The sequence below is a fragment of the Schistocerca gregaria genome, chromosome 4 (assembly GCF_023897955.1).
Source record: "Schistocerca gregaria isolate iqSchGreg1 chromosome 4, iqSchGreg1.2, whole genome shotgun sequence".
Classification (NCBI taxonomy): Eukaryota; Metazoa; Arthropoda; class Insecta; order Orthoptera; family Acrididae; genus Schistocerca; species Schistocerca gregaria.
This window is the reverse complement of record NC_064923.1, coordinates 263,589,420-263,609,810: the sequence shown is the minus strand read 5'-3', so window position 1 is coordinate 263,609,810 and position 20,391 is coordinate 263,589,420. Positions and strand designations below refer to the sequence as shown.

Here is a 20,391-nt window from a genome sequence, read left to right as displayed (position 1 = left end):
GAGAAAACGTCGACATAGAAGCGAAGGGGGCCATGGAAATAATCACTTTTTTCCGTCTAGGCGGCGTTGTACTGTACGTCTATTGAGGTAACAGTGGTACACGCGAGTTCACTACTGTATTTGACGCTTTTCAGGAAAACAGAGAACCATCCTTCTCTAAACTTACATGCATCTGCATTAAAGGATAACAGAGTGTGGAGGGGGCGATTGATTGAGATGGATCTGTAACGATGTACGATTTAATGGCAGACTGACGATGCATTCTAGAGAGAGAGGGATATGTTGGTGGAGGTCATTTGACCATTTTCTCCACTGTTCTGTCAGGATGCTTCAGTCGCGTGGCATAGCCTGCGTTCTAATCGTATACAACCACGTGTTCTGTATTTGACTTAGAGCAATGCCTGCTTGCGATCGTTAGCAGGAAACTTCTCCATCATCAAAGGACTTCCATCTCATGTGTGATGAAACTTGACCATTCTGTTTCGACACAGTCCTCTAAATGAATGAAGATTTATGCGATGTACTCCATTGCCTTGTCTCATCTTGTGTATATAATCGATACTTCAGTTTCATAACTAAGATGATTCTAAGTTAAAGATTGGTGTTTGTGAGACACTGCAATCCCCATGTATACACTTGCTTGACAGATATCCTGTTACCGTAGTTCACAGTACAGAAACCTACAGGAACGATGTATATCATGCGCAGGAAATATATTTCTTACAATGGTAAGGTAACAGCGCTGCTGTAACTGAAGTGATCTAATATTATAGCCTGCTTCAAGTGAAGAACCATGTAGCCTGAGGAGTGTGTGTGTTTATGTTCCCTCTTACCAGTACCCTCCTGGTACTGATCCCAGACACGAGAACAATACTTTAAAATTGGTAGTGTAGTTGATTTACATAAAATTCTTCGAACTCCATCCTTCTGGAGCTAAATCATGCATAAAAACCACCCGTTTCTTGTTCCTCTTAATCGTCTGCTATTACATCACAGCACTTTCAAATATTCTACTGTACACCGATATTGGATGCTAACCTCCTCGACATGGGCGCGTCTGGAGAAATCTTGTGCACTTGGATGACCGGGGACTCGGCAAGCTCCATTCATTCATGAAACGTGGGATGTAGCAGTCTCATTCCGGTCAGCGGCACATTAACTCGGTAGCACGACTGCAGGGTGGATTGGGCAAAGGCAGTGCTAGGGGGTCTTTAGATCTCCAGTTTTATCCTAAGACTGCGAGAATGGCCTGACTCCTATCCACATAGAGCTAGATCGTAAATTATGCACTGTGCTATAGATATGTAGAGTGCTGTCTGGTATACTTTAATGATGTATATGTTCAGGAACTAACAATGAATGGATGTACTGCACAGTCATCTATCCACATTCGCAATGACACTCGCAAAGTAGAGAAGGGACGGTTTAGCAATTATACGGAAATTGGGAAACATGCTGTCACATCGTTGGTCAGTGTTGAAATTACTGTGAAATTGCTCAAATTGTTCACACTATCAATTGTGATGTTTGTTATTACAGTATATCGACAGTGTCTTTTTCACCCCATCCGCCCAATGGTACGCTGTTGGTTACCATATAATGATTGACTGACATCGGTTGTTTGAGGTGGAGAAAGAGTTTTGGTGAAAGGTCAACACCTCCTGGAGATGAGTAGCATTGAAACAGTGATCGCGTATATGATTGCAATACGAGTAATCAGTCGCAATAGAATGCAAAGCCTTCAGTTATTCCATCACTGTGGCAGATGATTTTAAATGTAGAGGTTGTCAGTCACCTTCGGACAGTAGTTTGGGGATTCTCCACAACGCCACCAAACCCTTCTAGTTTCCTTATGTTGTAACTGTCTTTTACTTAAAATCATCCAGTGTTTGTAGTGTATTATGGTAGCAGCAGTAGCAACATGATTTATACCATGCGAGGTCTAGTTTTCTGCGAGAAGCAATGGATCAGAATGTGTTAATGTCAGTTTAGAAGCTGACATGGAACTCGAAGTCTAGGCAGTAAAAAACAAAACGTATGGCAGTGTACAAAGCGTGTTACAGGAGAAAAAGCAATGTTTCAAACAACGACTCAGGGTCACAGGGAGCATCTCTTGCGACTTCTTGTATAGTTTGTGGGATACGGCCATCCTTCTACAGCACAGGCGACACAACTTTACACTGATCTGTACAGTGGTCTGTACATTTAATAGGATCGTTACCTGTGCTCGATGCGGGCATGCATATAGTTTGTAGTTTTTCTCTGCTGGATGGTACAGAATAGCGATGATAGAATGTTTGGGTGATAGACGTGAATGGATTCTGAGGGACGCTGATCTGCTTCGATGTTGAGTCTTTCTAATTTTCCCAGCAAGAAACACCAATATAACAGTTGGTACTGTTGTCGTGTTGCTGGAGCAGGCGTCATTTGATATTAACTTTAAACATCACACGCAGGTGATGGAGCTACGAGAACATGTTCCCATTTGCACCGAGTGGTCAAAACACGCTCCTATAGCATTAACTCAGTTCGCTCTGTTTCTAAACAGACTGCAGAATATGGTGGATATTGCTCTCACCGACTTGGAGTAGAATTGCTAAAATTGGTGTCGCTATCAGCTGCGGCGTGTGTTACAGTACATAGATTCATATCAACAGCGTCTTTCTAATCCCGAGCATCCACTGGGTACGCTGTTGATCACAGCATAATTATTGAGTGACACCACTCCATTGAGATGGAGGGATCCTCGATGAACGCTGGATATCTGCTACTTGTCGCTGTGGTACATGGGATTAAATGTAGAGGTCATAACCTTAATACAGTTGTTTGGAAGCGTTCCTCATACCTACCGGATCGTATGCTGCGATACCGTACACACGTTTTTTTTTCACCAATAAGATAACAGTACCTCTTTTTATTTGTGCTACCTCACACGTGTTGTAAACAGCACCTTCCGGCGATGGTCGACACCGGAACAGTAAACATTTACACGACAGCAAAATGAAGGAACAGTGCTTTTCGAAATGGAGCATCGACACATCCGCTACCCTTTTGATGGTAAGATGAGATTAACTGTTCAAGTAATCACCTTCGAATAGTTGTTGGAAGCGCTCTGAAATACCGCAGACTCAACCGGTTTCCATATGTTGCGAAGCGTTCAACATTTTTGTCAATGAGAAACATCACATCTGAGTTTTATCTCTATCAGCCCGTGGTGTGGTAGCTGTAAAGTTTATGTCACGCCATGTTCAGTTTCCTGTGAGAGCCAGAGGATTGAAGTGTGTTAATGTTGGTTTAGCAGCAGCTGACATGGGTCTCTGAGTCATGGTAGAAAAAAACAAAGTGTATGCCTGTGTACACTGATTGGGTGAGTTACAACAAAAAAAATGTATTACACTGCTTATGAAGGAGCAATGAAGGAACCCTCTCATGTGATTGATAGTCTGTTGGGTATGGTCATCCTACAGTACAGGTGATGAAACTTTGTACCAGTCTGTGGAAGTGACTTTGATCATTAACCATGTGCTCCAATGAATGTATACTTAAAAGGATCGCCACATATGTTTGGGTGACAACAAGAATGCACCCTGACAGATAAAAAGTGAATCATTTCAAGATATGAGAGTGCCACGAATATGATTCACCAGTGGCTGTAATGTTTCTACAGAATCCAACGCAAGTAAGTGGTTGAATGGATAGATTTGATTCCAAATCCCTGACAGCATTCCTACCAGAAACCATAACATGATCAGTGGCTCGTGTGTGTACCTGTAGACTCATGGTGATGGTAACGTAGTCACGATGATCGCGTTTTTAATAGCACGGACTTACGCAAAATGTATGTTGTGGGCCGTAGAATCCCTCTGTGGTCAGCTTCAGATGTCATTTCTAATTAGTATTCCTCGAAAAGAACATTGTGTCCCCTTCACAGATCCCATTTGACCTCCTTGGTGACTGTAATCCATCTATAGAAGAAACAAAAACAAAAATTAGTTTTCGCATAAAAATGCTCGAAGCTTTTACCTCATTTTACGCATGGTGGGTATGTTTCTGCTGATCATTTGTGATCGGTGGCGGTACACTTCGCTGGACGTCACAAAATTTGCTTATAAAACTAAATGAAAATGGGCTTTGTCTATTTTCGTGGAACGAGGACATTTAACACGTCGTGAATGTTTTTTTTGCCTCTTTTTCAATACTTGCTTTATTATAGGATTCGAGTTGATGTTAAATAGTCCAGCGCAGAACGGCAGGCGACTTCTCTACGAGACTGTGGGTCTGCCCCGGTCCCAGCTGGAGCGTCGTATGTAACGTTAAACAAAAGTGTTTTCCATCCCAGAACGAGAGGCCTATTGGAGGCATTGAGGACTTGTCTAGCCTGTGACAGCTGGTCGGTGCAGGTGCGTTCCCTAACCATTAGGGTCAGCTGTGTTATTATGCTTTAGACAACCAAGATGCATTCTGGACAGCCGTTCTTTTATCTACTATCGTTTAGTTGACTATACCTCCTTTTGTGTTGGTGAAAGACCATTGTCTGAAGGCAGACAGCAGCCAGCACGTGTCGTGAGGCTGCTGGTGAAGTAGCTCCCTCTCTCGGTCCATCAACCCTGTAGGTGGAGAGAGAGCCTCGATTTTCGGCAGTTTGTGACTGTACATCGAGGACAAAGCCCTTTCAACTACAGCCAACTCTGCAGTCTTTTAGGACGACGATTTCTCCTTGTACATGTGCTGCATTATGACCCGTTTGTTTCAACTGATGGCTTTTTCACAACAATTTCGAAGTTTAATTAGAACTGTGACGCATTTTTTCCATCAATTGTGATAGTGTGTAGTGGCTTTGATTACCTGGGCTGTAGGGTGATTTTTTGTAGGCGTCTGTAGCGAACTCCAATGTCAAACAGCGATAGATGCTGTATGCTTACAAGTAATCTACTTTTTAAACTCCTCTCTGTTCAACACCAGCATCTCGACAGTTGAATATATTTCCCACTAAAAATAATAAAGGTAGTACCTTACACCCCGGCGTTTTTCCTGCCAGATTGTAGGTGTAGGGTAGTGTTTGAGTGTTTCTATCGCTGGTTTCGCGTGGTGCAGCGAAAATTTTTCCCAAGCAGGATGACACCAGTTGTATGGTATCATCAGTTTTTGCGCTGTATTGAGCTTTTTTGCTGTCCTGGTGTAGCGCTATGCGTATAGTTGTGTAATTAAGCCCAATATTTGTGAGTAATTACCTAATGAGAATCGATATTTTCATGAGTTTCGAGTGGTACTGCGAAATGTTTTCGCAGCAGGATTTTATGCCGTCCTTGTGCAGCGGTTTGCATATAGGTGTGTAAGCCGGCCGGAGTGGCCAAGCGGTTCTAGGCGCTACAGTCTGGAACCGCACGACCGCTACGGTCGCAGGTTCGAATCCTGCCTCGGGCATGGATGTGTGTGATGTCCTTAGGTTAGTTAGGTTTAAGTAGTTCTAAGTTCTAGGGGACTGATGACCACAGCAGTTAAGTCCCATAGTGCTCAGAGCCATTTGAACCATTTTATAGGTGTGTAATTAGGACCGATCTTTGTGATTAATTACGTAATTAGGACGATATTTGCGTCAGTTTCTTAAACAAAATTAATGAAGTACACTAACCTAACCTCGCTTTCCCACTTCTGGACAATTTCGATGTGTTAGGGGTTGCCCTTAGGCTTTCCATGCAGTAGAAGCAGGGTTCGAGTCGTTATTATACTGCGTTTTTTATGTGCACTGCATTATTTTTTGGGTGTTTAAGCTTTGTGAGCATGTTTGCATAGCGTTACACATGCATTATTTCGGTGATCTACAAGTAGTTTGCACGTCTGTATCCTGTGTACTGGATTATTTCGGTAATTTACGAGTTGTTTGTGTCTCTGCCCATCAGCGTACTGCATTATTTAGGATTAGTATCCAGGTCTGTAAACTGATATTGTGACCCCAAGCACGTCAGGGTGAGAGTTCTGTATTAGCGTAATAAATAACCTAGGTGAAATCCGTCCCTAAATAAATTGTTCAAAAAATAAAAAAAACTACACTCCCTCCACTCTCCAGCAACACAGAACAGGCTGAGTCCTTTTCCCAACATTTCTCCCCTCCAGACCGCTGGGGGATGTGGAGGCTGGGGCACACTTGCAGCTGAGAAAAACGCGTGATGTCATCATGATGCTGTGCTCCTACTGACTGAATTGCGTGATCAGATGACCCACTGCGGCGCCCTCTAGAGGTGAACTCGCGAACCAGTTCAGTTCTTTGGCCTGCTGGGTCGGAGGCACTTATCTCTTGTTGGGTGGGATCTTATGTGTAGGTTTTAGAAATGACAGACGCTTCCAGCAGAGACAGATGTTTCCATGAGTTGGGTAATTCATATTTAATGCATCTTGATGCAAAGCATTTATTTGCAGAACATATTATTCCTCTTCACGTGTTCTATCATTAACGCTCGCTTCCATTCTTCATGCAGTGAGCTGTGGATGAACTTCTTGGCTGAATCTGTGCATGTAACACTGGTATTAAAACTCCCCCTGTCTGGCATCAAAATCTCGCTAAATGCACGCATGCTCCTCCCATACCGACAGCTCAACAAGCACTAATATCTCAGCCTCTTGTGTTGGTAACACCACACTAAGCTGCTACTGCTGTAGGTAGATAATAAATTTAAACAAATTTCAACACATTTAAACAAATTATATTCGAATTGAATGACATCACGAGCAGTCTCTAGTGGGGGCAACACCATACTAACTCCCCTCAGCTGTGTGAGTAAGCTCTTAGAGCAAAAGTCCCTCCAAAATTCGAAATTCCCAACCATTTTGCAAGAGGATAACGTGACCTGTAGAAGGACACAATTCAATTTCTTTCCAATTCATACTTCCTGCCATGCAAGGGGGTGGGAGGGGGGGTGGGGGGGTACTTGTGTCATCAGCTGACGTCGCGGCCGAAATCTTGAATGATGTCATGCATTGTTGCCAAGTCTACAGGCCGCCATCTTGCATGACGTCATTGCCGCCATCTTGGATACATCTGGCAACAATGCACTCTGTCCCCAAAAAAAACATACTCTACTATTGTTCTCAGAAAGAGTTTTGCAGAACCCAGGATGGTATAAGGACAGCATTACGTAAAGATAGATTGCTACTCACTATATAGTGGAGACACTGAGTCGCTGGCAGGTGCAACAAAAAGACTTCGAAACAAGGAAGCTTTCATCCAAAATTCCTTCTTCTGATTAGACAACATACACTCACACACACATTCACACCAACGAAACTCCCTTCTCACCAACATCATCTTTTCTGAGCTGTAGCAAGTGGGAACTCTCCGTGTAGTATGTCCTACATTCCTTTATCCCTCCTGGGCTCATCCTTCTTTGGCAACTGCCCTTTACCTACCTATCCCTTCCCTGTTCGCACACCAGCATTACCCAGTCTTTTACTTCACACACACATCCACAGTGTTTTTACTTTCTTCTTTACCATCTGACATCCCTTCCATTCTATCCCTCCCCCTCCCTGCCCCTGTCTGCTCCTTACCCCCACCACCTGGACTGCCACTCCCATAATGTGATGTTGCCCTCAGTCTAGCCTCAGCAGACAGAAACAGTGGTCATGTGCTTGTGAGTTGCGTTTGCATGACTGTGTATGCATATGTTGTCTAATTCAGAACAAGGCCGTTTGGCCAAAACCTTACCTGTCTAGCAGTGTTTTTGTTGCAGCTATTTGTGCCTCAACGTTTCCACTATGTGTTTCATAATATTGTTGTTATTCTGTTCTGGACTTTCCATTCTTTGATTTTGCCTAGCAGCCTTTTTTCCATCCTATAACCCAATGTTGTTTTCCTTTGTTACTGTTCATAACCCATTACTTTGTGTTTGTCCTTGTCTTTGTCTCATTTCCTGTGGTTTACACGTCGTTTTTCAAAACGCACCACTCATTGTGACTTATGAGCCACAGTTTATCAACCATCTCATCCATGCACAACACACAGCTATGTGATTGTAATTGTTGTTGGTGTGGCGTCTCATGTCCCACATTACTACCGCTGATATCATTAATCCTAGACTTTCCAGTTGATCACTCTTCCTGTGTAACTCTCATATATTTCTGCATATTATTTTCCATATCTTCGTGTGCCGTACGGACTTGTACAACAACCTACAAACCCTTCCCCACTCCTCACTCTTTCTCCTCTCTTATTCTAATTTTCACAATCCAAGCTCGCTTAATCTGATCACATCTGCTATCCCCTCCTTCATACATATCCATCCACTAAGCTACAACTTACGTTATAGTGTTTTTATTTATATTTGTTTTTGATCTCATTGTGTTTTCACGTTCATTTTCGCCATAACTATCGACCTACTCCCTCAGTTTTCATCTTGTTTGTACTTCATCTATTCTGTCTTTTTTTGATATTTTTCCCACGTATTTTGGCGTATTTTTTCGAGTTTGCTTGCACTTCCTTCTGCGTTATTTACGTATTTCTTTGCGGTTTTGTCCTGCACCATTGATCGTTACTTCTTCCATCTGCTCAAATACAGAGAAGTTCTCTTATGCCAACCCAGAACCCAACCCTCGTACTGTTCTTGCGTTATTACCTGGCTCATGGAACTGCCACAGATGGCCTTACCATTAAATTACTCGTCTCCAGTAGCAATCCCTTCTTCCACAATGACCTTCATCTGCTCACATTCCGCCAGTCCTTAACCCTCATCAACATAGCCCTGCAAAACTATGTAAATCAGGTTCAAACCTCCTTGGATTACCATTAACTCCTCTGTATCCATAAAATTCTCTTGCTGTGCAATCCCAGATTCCTGTATCCTGTCTAACACATTGAAACTCTTGTCTTCCAAAAACTAGAGAAGCATGCAGAACGCCACCTCAAAAAGTACTCCAACCTGTGCACATCGTACTTTCGCCTTTGACTATCAATATCCGCCACCTGTACAACAGCCTCAAAACCTCCCCCACATCCCCTTAAAACTGACAAACCCTGTCTCGTAGACCTGCTACATTTACCACACCCTAGAAAGCTCCCATCACCATACAAAATAAAGAACCTAAGCAGACCTGATACATAGTCAGGAATCTTTCCTCCAAAAGCCTTAGTCCCACAGAAGTATCACTCTCTTTCAAAGTCTTTAACTTCTGCCCCATTCCCAGATTCAGTCATGTTGGACTTTTTAAAAACCTTCTCTCCTTCTCCTGGTCCTCTTCGCCACCAGCCCTACTAATCAGACACAACCCAAAACCAATGTTGAATCCTGCTGACTCACGTCAGTCCTCCACTCAACTGTGATACACCCCCACTGCCTCTAAATCACCCCATATTAAATTTGCATAATTTCGTAATCTCAAACCTTGCCTCGACATCATTCCCCAAATCCCAAAGCGTACAAGTTAACCTTACATGCGTAGAAAGAACTGCAATTCATGTCTTAAAAACTGATCCCTACCTTATAATCTTACTCCTGCCTAAGGTTCCACAAGTGTGGTTTTGAACCACAAGGTTTCCCTGGCAGAATGGCTTCACTGGCTGTCAGATTCGTCCTCCTACAAATCCTTTCATAATGACTCCATTCCAAAAAAACCAACAGGATCTCCAGTCTCTCCTCAAACCCTCCGACACATCCCAGAACCTCTCCCCATAGTCTCTCTCTCTCCTCAATGTTACCACCTCCTCACACTCCTACCTCCAACATGCTTCATAAGGTGCATAAATCCAACTACCCAGGACACCCTACTGGACCGTTACTGTGCCCCAGGGAGAGAATCTCTGGTCTTGTAGACCAACACCTTCATCTTATTACCCACAACCTCCCTTCCTATATAAAAGACACTGACCATTTCCTCCACCAGCTCCCCACAGTTCCTGTTCCTTTACCACATTGTGCCCCTTTTCATCACTATTCATGCCACCTCTCTTTTTCCTAACATCCTTAATGACAATGGCCTTACCACTATTGAACACTAGTTTTCCAAATGTCCGATGGATTCCAAATTTACAGCCGCCTTCCTGGTCGCCATGACCACCTATATGCTCAACCACAATTACTTCTCCTTTGAAGGCTTTATCTACAAACAAATTGGGGGTACAGTAATGGGCACCTGCAAAGTACCATCCTGTGGCAACCTATTCATGGGCTGTCTAGAGAAATCGTTCCCATCCATCCAGAAGTCGGAATCTTTTACTTGGTTCCTATTCATTGATGACATCCTCATCATCTGAATCAAGGATGACGACACCCTATCCACATTCCTCAAGATAAACAACTTCTCCCCCATTCACTTCACCTGGTCCTCCTCAAACCAATAACTTACCTTCCTCGATGTTAATCTCCAACTCAAAGATGGCTACATCAATACCTCCATCCAAGTTACATCTGCCAACCACCAGCAATACCTCTTCCTCGATAGCTGCTATTGATTCCATACCAAGAAGTCCCATCCACCAGGGGCCATCGCATCGGTAGCGATGAGCAGCCCCTCTCGAAATATACAAATGTTATCACTCATAGACCAAAATTACCTTCCCAACCCTGTACAGAGACAGATCTCCTATGCGTTACCTCTTCAGTCACCAGTCACATCCGGAAGTCCCACTTTCTGGTGACAAAAGAGCATCCCCCTTGTGACTCAGTACCACCGAAGACTGGGACAACTGAATCTTGTTCTCTGAAAGGGTTTTGACTACCTCTCAACATGCCCTGAAAAGAGGCGTCCTACCCACTCCCTTTCCATTCCTCCCACAGAGGTATTCCATTGCCCACTGAACCTACACAATATTGTCATCCATCTCTAGTCAGCTCCTGCTCTCAGCACCTTGCCTCTTGGCTCATATACCTGTAATAGACCTAGATGCGAGACCTGACTCACACATCCTCTCACCACCTACTCCAGTCCGCTCTCATGTATTATCAGCGGCAGGCCTCGTACTATACACACTCCAGACAATGTGCAGAGAGTTAACGAATTGTCACGGTACGTTGGGATAGGGGAAGGAAGTGTTTACAGAATACTGAAAGTGTTGGCGTTAAAAAAGGTTTGTGCCAGGTGGCTTACCAGGATGTTGACAGTGGCTCACAAAGAAACAAGGAAAACGGTATGCAGCGAACTTTTGGAGCAGTACGAGAATGGTGGAGATCCATTTGTTGGAAGAATCGTCACAGGTGATGAAACATGGCTCCATCATTTTTCACCAGAGACGAAGAGGCAAACAATGGAGTGGCATCATGCAAATTCACCCAAGGAAAAAAAATTCAAAACCACACCTTCTGCTGGAAAAGTTATGGCTACGGTGTTTTTCGATTCAGAAGGACTCTTGATTGTGGACATCATGCCAAGTGGAACCACCATACCGTCTGATGCATATGTGGCGACACTGAGGAAACTTCAAGCTCGACTGAGTCGTGTTCGAACACATAGGCAAAAGTAGGATGTTTTGCTGTTGCGCGACAGTGCACGGCTACATGTCAGTCAAGAAACCATGGAAGCGATCAGAAAACTCGGATGGACAACACTGAAACACCCGCCTTACAATCCTAACCTGGCTCCATGTGACTATCATCTTTTGGGGAAACTGAAAGACTCTCTTAGTGGAACAAGGTTTGAAGATGATGGCTTCCTTGTGCACGCTGCAAAGCAGTTGCTCCAACAGGTAGGTCCAGAATTGTACTGTGTGGGTATACATGCGCTGGTTCCAAGATGGCGTAAGGCAGTTGAGAGGGATGGCAATTATGTGGAGAAATGAAAATATTGTTCCTAAAGGATGTATCTACACACTGTAAAACTTTCAACCATGTAGAATAAAAGATGTTTTTTTAAAAAAATAGTGTGCATTTCTTTTGGAGTGACCCTCATAGTAACGTTAAAAAACATGTTGTTACCTATTTATAAGAGATTCTGGAAGTGGATACCATCGGCATCCAGGCATCGTTGATTTCGTGTGATGATGTTAACAGCAACACGGTGTAATTCTGCAGGCGTAGTGTTGTTACTTTCTCTAGTAAAGTTCTGTTGAAGATCATCTTTTGTGCGAGGATTGTCGACATACAGTTTGCTTTTTAGTGTGTCCCATAAATAAAAATCACATGACATTAAGTGCGGGGACCTTAGGGCTAAAGGCTTATACTGACCGGTCTGCCTTCAGGGAAAACATTGATGATGTGATCAAAATATCTACGGGTGTACTGCCGGTCTATAGTGTCCAACGGGCACAATATTTCGGTGATCAAACATGTCGCCATCATCAAGTGAACTGACGGACTGAGCTCCTGTGAACGTGCCGGCACGGAGATCCGTACGCTATTGCTGCTCAGGGGGAACTGGGTTCGGTCGCGGCGGCGGACGATTTAAATACCCTCCGCCCGCGGCGCGCTCCCTCCGCCGTCTGCGCCCCGCGCCACGGTAGCGCGGAGGAACAGATTGCGACGGCGTCTGAGATGACGTCGGTGTGATGGCTCTGTCCGCCGTGGTCGTCACAACTATACGTTTGCTCGATTTACTCTTGATTAACCCAATCACTGGTTCCCAAGCCTTGCTAAGATTATAGCCACAGTCACGGTTTATGCACGCAGACAGCTGCCACCGCCCTTCACAGAGGAATGGGGTACTTAAAACTCTAGTACATAGGGCGCGCACTATCTCTGACACAGAGAGTCTACCCCAGGAATTGGAACATCTGAGAACTGTGTTTCGAAAAAATGGGCACTCAGAGTGGCATATCCAACGTGCTCTCCGCCCAACCACTGCAGCACAAGCTGTTGAGATGGATGAAGTCGCGAGGGAGGAGGTAGGCACTGCATTTATTCCATACACAGGCGCACTCTCGGGGAAAATCGCCCGCATTCTGAAGAAACACCGGGTCGGAACTGTGTTTTGTCCTCCGAATAAAACTCGTGCACTGGTGGGGAGCCCCAAAGATGACCTCGGTTTGAGGAAGGCCGGCGTGTACCAGATTCCGTGTCAATGTGGCAAGTCGTATATTGGTCAGACGATGCGTACCGTCGAGGATCGATGCCGTGAACACCAGAGGCACACTCGACTGATGTATCCGAGCAAGTCGGCGGTCGCTGAACATTGTTTGTTGGAAAATCACGCTATGGAGTATGACCGCACGAGGATTCTGGTACAGACGTCGAGATACTGGGACAGCGTTGTTAGAGAGGCAATCGAAATTCGCACCAATGACGACCTCATAAACCGTGACTGTGGCTATAATCTTAGCAGGGCTTGGGAACCAGCGATTGGGTTAATCAAGAGTAAATCGAGCAAACGTATAGTTGTGACGACCACGGCGGACAGAGCCATCACACCGACGTCATCTCAGACGCCGTCGCAATCTGTTGCACCGCGCTACCGTGGCGCGGGGCGCGGACGGCGGAGGGAGCGCGCCGCGGGCGGAGGGTATTTAAATCGTCCGCCGCCGCGACCGAACCCAGTTCCCCCTGAGCAGCCATAGCGTACGGATCTCCGTGCCGGCACGTTCACAGTAGCTCAGTCCGTCAGTTCACCTGATGATGGCGACATGTTTGATCATCGAAATATTGTGCCCGTTGGACACTATAGACCGGCAGTACGCCCGTGGATATTTTGATTATCAAATACGCCGGGAGAAACTCAAGAATCACATTGATGATGTGGGTCATATGTATGAGTGGTTCCTCCATCTTGCTGGAATACTGCATACAGATTATCTGCATTTGTTAACTGTGCACACAAAGGGTCACAGATTTCTGGATGTTTGGCACTGACAAAGTTTAATTGAAAACCACGTGGCCAATAATGCGCATGTCTGACAAAGCACACCAAATACCTATCTTCTCTGCGTGGAGAGGTTCTTCATGCAGGATATATGGTTTGTTCCAGGATCAGTGTCTGTCTGTAATTCTGGGCTTTACGTTACCTGACAAATGAAATCAGACCCCGTCTGACATGAAGTAAAGCAAGGTGTCCAAGTAACCGTTAGCAATCGATGTTAACAGCCAGTTACAATAATGAACTCTTTTTTTCTTGATCGCCAAATCTCAACTGTTGCTCCAGACTCACCATACAGGCTTTTATTTTCATATATTTTAGTACATGGGGTACCAGATATACCAACCTGCTATGGTAACGTCCTTACTGACTTGCAGGGAATTCTCGTAACGTCCATGCGAATTCTGTTTATTGTCCTCACTGTCGATCACCTATTCCTCTGCACATTTTGAGCGACTCCTACAGCCCAACATTTCTTGTACAGATCTTCAGTGGTGCTGGTCGTGGGAAATTTCCTACCAGGACACGTCACGTAGAACATTTCTTTACATTCCTTGATGGAGCTTGTCTTTATGTAACACTCCACACTATCAATACACTGTTCTAATAAAAATTGCCCGATTTGTGTAACATCTTAAGAATATCATTTTCTCACATCAACTTACGCATCTACGCTCAATTTTCCGATAAAATACAGTGTAGCCAACTTTCGAACAGTTTCGCCACTTCACAAGCAGTTGGAATAAAGATGATTAACCGATATGTGAGGCGTGCCGGTCTTATGTAGGACATCCAGTTACACAAATTTTGCGATGAATGTCAACAGCCTTCCGTATTATAGAATATCTTCCAAACGTCTTTTTTTGTATTGCAGCGCTCCTTTTGAATGGCTACTGTAGACGAAAGAGAAGCAGTGAGGTTTCTCGCTGTGGCGTCCTATGCGCACTATCCTACAGCGTCAGTAAGTGTAGCAGCTGTTCCCCCTTTCCCTATAGCGATGGCTGTCGGGAACTTCTGGAGGAGTACCTCGCTCCGACATTATGACTGGCGAGGACAGAGGAGGAGGGTAAGGTAGCACCGACTCCTTCCTGCAGTGCTGACACCATTATCTGTAATTTGAGCTTACTTCAAAACAGAGGTGAACATACGGATATACTGGTAGCGTCCGTAGACAAACGAATATTCTCCAGCTAGTGCTGTTTTGCTCCGCTGGAGCAGCACATTGAAAGGAGTCAACTTATCGTGGCAAAACTATACATGGAAATGGAAGTTACTTCCCGGATAGCCCTCGTATGACTGGCTTGAGGATCATTCTACCTGTTTGGTGTGGTAACTAAAGTCGTGGAGCTGAATCACATCTAAAAAAATATTTTAGAACGCCAGAGACTAGATCAGTGCACCTGTCTATCCTTGCCAAATTACCATGGCAGAAGTGGTTAGACCTTGTTGTTTCATACATAAGAAATATTACACGATTGCCAGGGCAAACTGAATCTTTTATAGAGGCTTGTGCAGGTGTTTTAACCTATGAACGAGACTGTTTTTTCACGGTGACTTAATTTTGTTTTAGCCGTCTCTTGCACTTATAGCCGTAACACTTGGAATAACCATACCGCCACAAGAAGATTCAAATTGGTAAACTCACCCCAGAAGGCAGCGAGATACTGCAGGTTTGTGGTGACGAACGGTATCCGCATCTTACCTGTTTAACAAAAAGAGAATTAGATAATTTGCAGGATAAAAGGCATCAACGCCGTAGGATAAGCGTTGCAACAATCTAAATGAGTCACGAAGATCTTAAGGGATTCATGAAGAGTGTTGTAAAGCTAATAATTCTACAAGACAACATATTTCTGAAATAGTGTAAACAGTCTCATGACATTTAGCAAGACAGACTCATTTCAGCTCCTCTCTTTAACTGAAAGGAGTGGTAGGTGACTGTGACGTACAAGACCAACGCAACTGTGTAAACGTGTGTCTGCTTGTTTGACACAAGTATGGGAAAACATTTTAGTTTTGGTTGAAATGTGCAATGTACTTTATTTTTGCTTTTAAGTGAAATAGGTCGATAAAAAGGAAATATGTTCGTAGACCATGAAATACCAGATTGTAGTGAAACATTAATGACAGGGACAGAGAAAGAAAGGTGATTAATTTTATTGTTCCTGACGCTAACCAAGCGCCAATGCACTATATCGATATTTCATCATTGCGGATACAGCAACAGTATCTGTGCATGGATGCAATAACACCTAATTCAGGAAGCACTTTTCCTGTGAATCGTGTTAACTGTTGTGTAAACTTTCTTTCAGTTTTTTATCAGTCTTCAGAAAGGGCTCACCAACGGCCTTACAAATGCCTGACATTGAATTTTGAAACACCAGGAATGATAAAGAAATGACGACTTACCTCTGTACTATTTGTCAACCTGCGGAAACGATCGACAGTGTTGGGTATAAAAACTGTACTCGAAATCCTTAAAAGGATAATTACAAAGTCAGTCAAGTAATGCATGAAAGCTGAGATGGATTAAAGTATGTGGCCAGTATAGGTTTGAGTTAAAGAAGGATAGACGGATACTGTCTTGTTTAAGTTTTATCGTGAAAAAGATTTGAGGGAAGTGATAGAAATTATCAGGCAAGAGCGCGCCCAGTAACTAAGCTTTTGTTGGGGGATCACTAACATTAGATCCCACTGAAGCGATACAAATGCGATACGACAATACATTTGCAATAAAAGTTACGCGACGTTTATCCGTGAGGCACTCATGGTGCCACAGGAGCGGTACAACGAGGCACAGAAGGCGGAAATGCCTGACGTGTGGCGTACTGCTGCTAGCCCCGATGGAGACAACCTCTCATTATATCACACATTTAATTGAGACTAGAAAGAGATACGGATCTAATTGCAGTGTTAAAAACAATTTCGATGTGTTAGCTAGTTTTAGTACACAGCGATGTATGACCTAAAATACACAAAACATAAACTGGCCAGTGACTAATTTTTCTGCAGGCCAGTGTGGCTGAGCGGTTCTAGGCGCTTCAGTCTGGAACCAAGCGATCGCTAAGGTCGCAGGTTCGAATCCTGCCTCGGGCATGGATGTGTGAGGTGTCCTTAGGTTAGGTAGGTTTAAGTAGTTCTAAGTTCTAGGGGATTGATGAACTCAGATGTTAAGTTCCATAGGGCTCAGAGCCATTTGAACCATTTGAACTAAATTTTCTACTGCGAAGTTTCCAAAATACTGAAAACTCCCCTTAGAAAAATTTGTGAGTTACTGTGATGGTAAACCTCTTACGTTATTTGATTTTCAAACAGCTGAGCAGAACTGAACGTACTCAGACATTTCTCTCTTTATATTATTCTGATCAACATTAAACTGACACACAATATTTTTAGCGCAACGCAATCTGACTTTCAATAATCGCTACAAAAGAATGGCCCTGATTAACAATAACCTATACCTTTCATGGATCACTTACCCCACAAAAATTTTCTTTACTCGAACTACTGCAATACAGCGAGCGCCAATACTGCCAGCTAAATAAAGGATTCTAACAACTGAAGGGACTAACTAGTGACAGGCATAGTTAGCAAATGAAAGATTTTGATAGAGAATAAACAATGTATTTACCTTAATAATGTTCAAAAGTGATTATATATAGGGTGAGTAACCCAACGTTACCACTGGATATATTTCCTAAACCACATCAAATACTGACGAACCGATTCCACAGACCGAACGTGAGGAGAGGGGCTAGTGTAATTGTTTAATACAAACCATACAAAAATGCACGGAAGTATGTTTTTAACACAAACCTACGTTTTTTAAAATGGAACCACGTTAGTTTTGTTAGCACATCTGAACATATAAACAAATACGTAATCCGTGCCGTTTGTTGCATTGTAAAATGTTAATTACATCCGGAGATATTGTAACCTAAAGTTGACGCTTGAAACCCCCGACGTTCAATTGTGTGTTGTAACAAACACGGGCGACGGTCGGCGAGCAGCATCTGCAGGGACATGTTTGCGATGGCGACCGTGTTTACGAGTGTGGCTGTAGTGCACTGTTGTGGTTTGGTCTAGCTGTCGCAGTGTCCGCATGTAGCGCTTGCTGCTATTGTTATTCTGCATTCGTCTCCGCACGTAGACCAACTGTGGCACATCGTCTTAGCAGACGTCTGTGATAGTGTAGTGTTGTAGGAACTGTGACCATTGTGTATTCGAACTCTGTAAAGGTGGAGATGAGCCGGCCAGAGTGGCCGAGCGTCTCCGGGCGCTTCAGTCTGGAACCGCGCGACCGCTACGGTCGCAGGTTAGAATCCTGCCTCGGGCATGGATGTGTGTGATGTCCTTAGGTTAGTTAGGTTTAAGTAGTTCTAAGTTCTAGGGGACTGATGACCTTAGATGTTAATTCCCATAGTGCTCGGAGCCATTTGAACCATTTTTGAAAGGTGGAGATGATACTCATCTATGGCCAGTGTCGACGAAATGCAGCTGAAGCCTGCAGGGTGTATGCAGAACCGTACCCGGACAGAGAGCATCCAACGTGCCGCACATTGCAAAACACCTACCGCCAACTGTATGCAACAGGTACGGTCGTAGCATGCAAACGGGTCCGTAACAGGCCCGTCACAGGAGAAGCGGGTGCTGTTGGTGTGTTAGCTGCTGTTGCCATGAACCCACACATGAGTACACGGGACATTGCGTGCGTCGGTGGACTGAGTCAAAGTAGTGTCATGCGCATACTGCATCGTCACCGCTTTCACCCGTTTCATGTGTCGCTACATCAGCAATTACATGGCGATGACTTTAATCATCGAGTGCAACTCTGTCAATGGGCATTAACAGAGAATGCGTTGCAGTTCTGCCTGTTTACCGATGAAGCGGGTGTCACAAACCACGGGGCAGTGAATCTACGGAACATGCATTACTGGTCCGTGGAAAATCCTCGCTCGCTCAGACAGGTAGAGCGACAGCGACCGTGGACTGTAAATGTACGGTGCGGAATCATTGGCGACCACCTCATTGGTCCTCACTTCATTGCAGGGTCCCAAACAGCTGCAACATATATCGCGTTTCTACAGAATGATCTGCCAACGTTGCTCGATAATGTCCCACTGGAAACGCGTCGACGTATGTGGTATCTGCATCATGGTGCACCTGCACATTCCGCAATTAACACTAGGCTGTCCCTTGATAGGATGTTCGACGGGCGTTTCATATGACGTGGAGGACGCATCAATTGGCCAGTCCGTTCTCCTGATCTTACGCCTCTGGACTTCTTCCTGTAAGCAGAATGTGTACCGTGATGTACCTACAACCCCAGAGGATATGAAACAACGTATTGTGGCAGCCTGCAGCGACATTACATCAGATGTACTGCGGCGTGTACGACATTCATTACGCCAGAGATTTGCAATTGTGTGTAGCAAATGATGGCCACCACATTAAACATCTATTGGCCTGACATGTCGGGACACACTCTATTCCACTCCGTAATTGAAAACGGAAACCACGTGTCTACGTTTACCTCACCCTTCATGGTAACGTACATGTGCGTCAGTGAAAAAGACCAATAAAAAGGTGTTAGCATGTGGACGTAATGTGCTGTTCAAGTCTCTTCTGTACCTAAGGTCCATGACCGTTTCCTTTGGATCCCTAAGTAATTCGGTGCTCTCCGATACACACGATCGAACAGCGGAGGAGTGGTACTCAAGCGTCAACTTTAGGTTACAATATCTCCGGATGTAATTAACATTTTAAAATGCAACAAACGGCACTGATTATGGATTTGTTTATATGTTCAGATGTGCTAAGAAACCTAACGGGGTTCCATTTAAAAAAACGTAGGTTTGTGTTAAAAAAACATACTTCCATGCATTTTTTTATGGTTTGTATTAACCAATTACACTAGCCCCTCTCCTCGCGTTCGGTCTGTGGAATCGATTCGTCACTATTTCATGTGGTTTACGAAATATACCCAGCGGTAATGTTAGGTGACTCACCCGGTATATATATATCCAGTATTACAAATTTACTCTTTCTGATGGACACACGTCCAGATAGTCCGCTCTCAAAACTCTGCCATCTCTCTTCCCACTTCCACCACTGCTGGCGGCTCACCTCCAACTACGCAACGCTACGCGGTGTTCACATCCAACTGCCCAACACTACAATACCAAATATTCCAACAATGCCAATCAGCCACAGACTGCACACAGTACAGTCAGTGATTTTCATACAGAGCGCTACGTGGCGTTACCAACATAAAAACCTAAACAGCCTACTTAAAATACGTGCTGTGTTTACTTAATTTAGAAATAACTCAATAGTTATGGGCAATAGCGTAATGAAAACCATTTCAATATCATGCTGCGCTATCAGCCTTTAAGACGCAAAAAGTCATTTGTTTATAGAATAATTACCTCAGAAACTAATGAGAAAGATTGTATAGCAGAGAACATGCAGAAATATCAAAACAATGGTTCAAGTGGTTCAAATGGCTCTGAGCACTATGGGACTTAACATCTTAGGTCATCAGTCCCCTAGAACTTATAACTACTTAAACCTAACTAACCTAAGGACATCACACACATCCATGCCCGAGTCAAGATTCGA

The 20,391-nt window shown here is 44.1% G+C and overlaps 1 protein-coding gene across 1 annotated transcript in view; it reads right to left on the bottom strand.

Annotated features, from left to right (window-relative positions):
- The window catches only part of LOC126267480 (facilitated trehalose transporter Tret1-like), a 104,088-nt gene that overhangs the window by 63,438 nt on the left and 20,259 nt on the right, over positions 1-20,391 (bottom strand). Inside the window, exon 2 of the mRNA XM_049972764.1 lies at positions 15,416-15,472. Within this exon, the coding sequence (XP_049828721.1) occupies positions 15,416-15,467 (52 nt within the window). The 5' untranslated portion in view covers positions 15,468-15,472. The remainder of the gene's footprint in view (positions 1-15,415; positions 15,473-20,391) is intronic.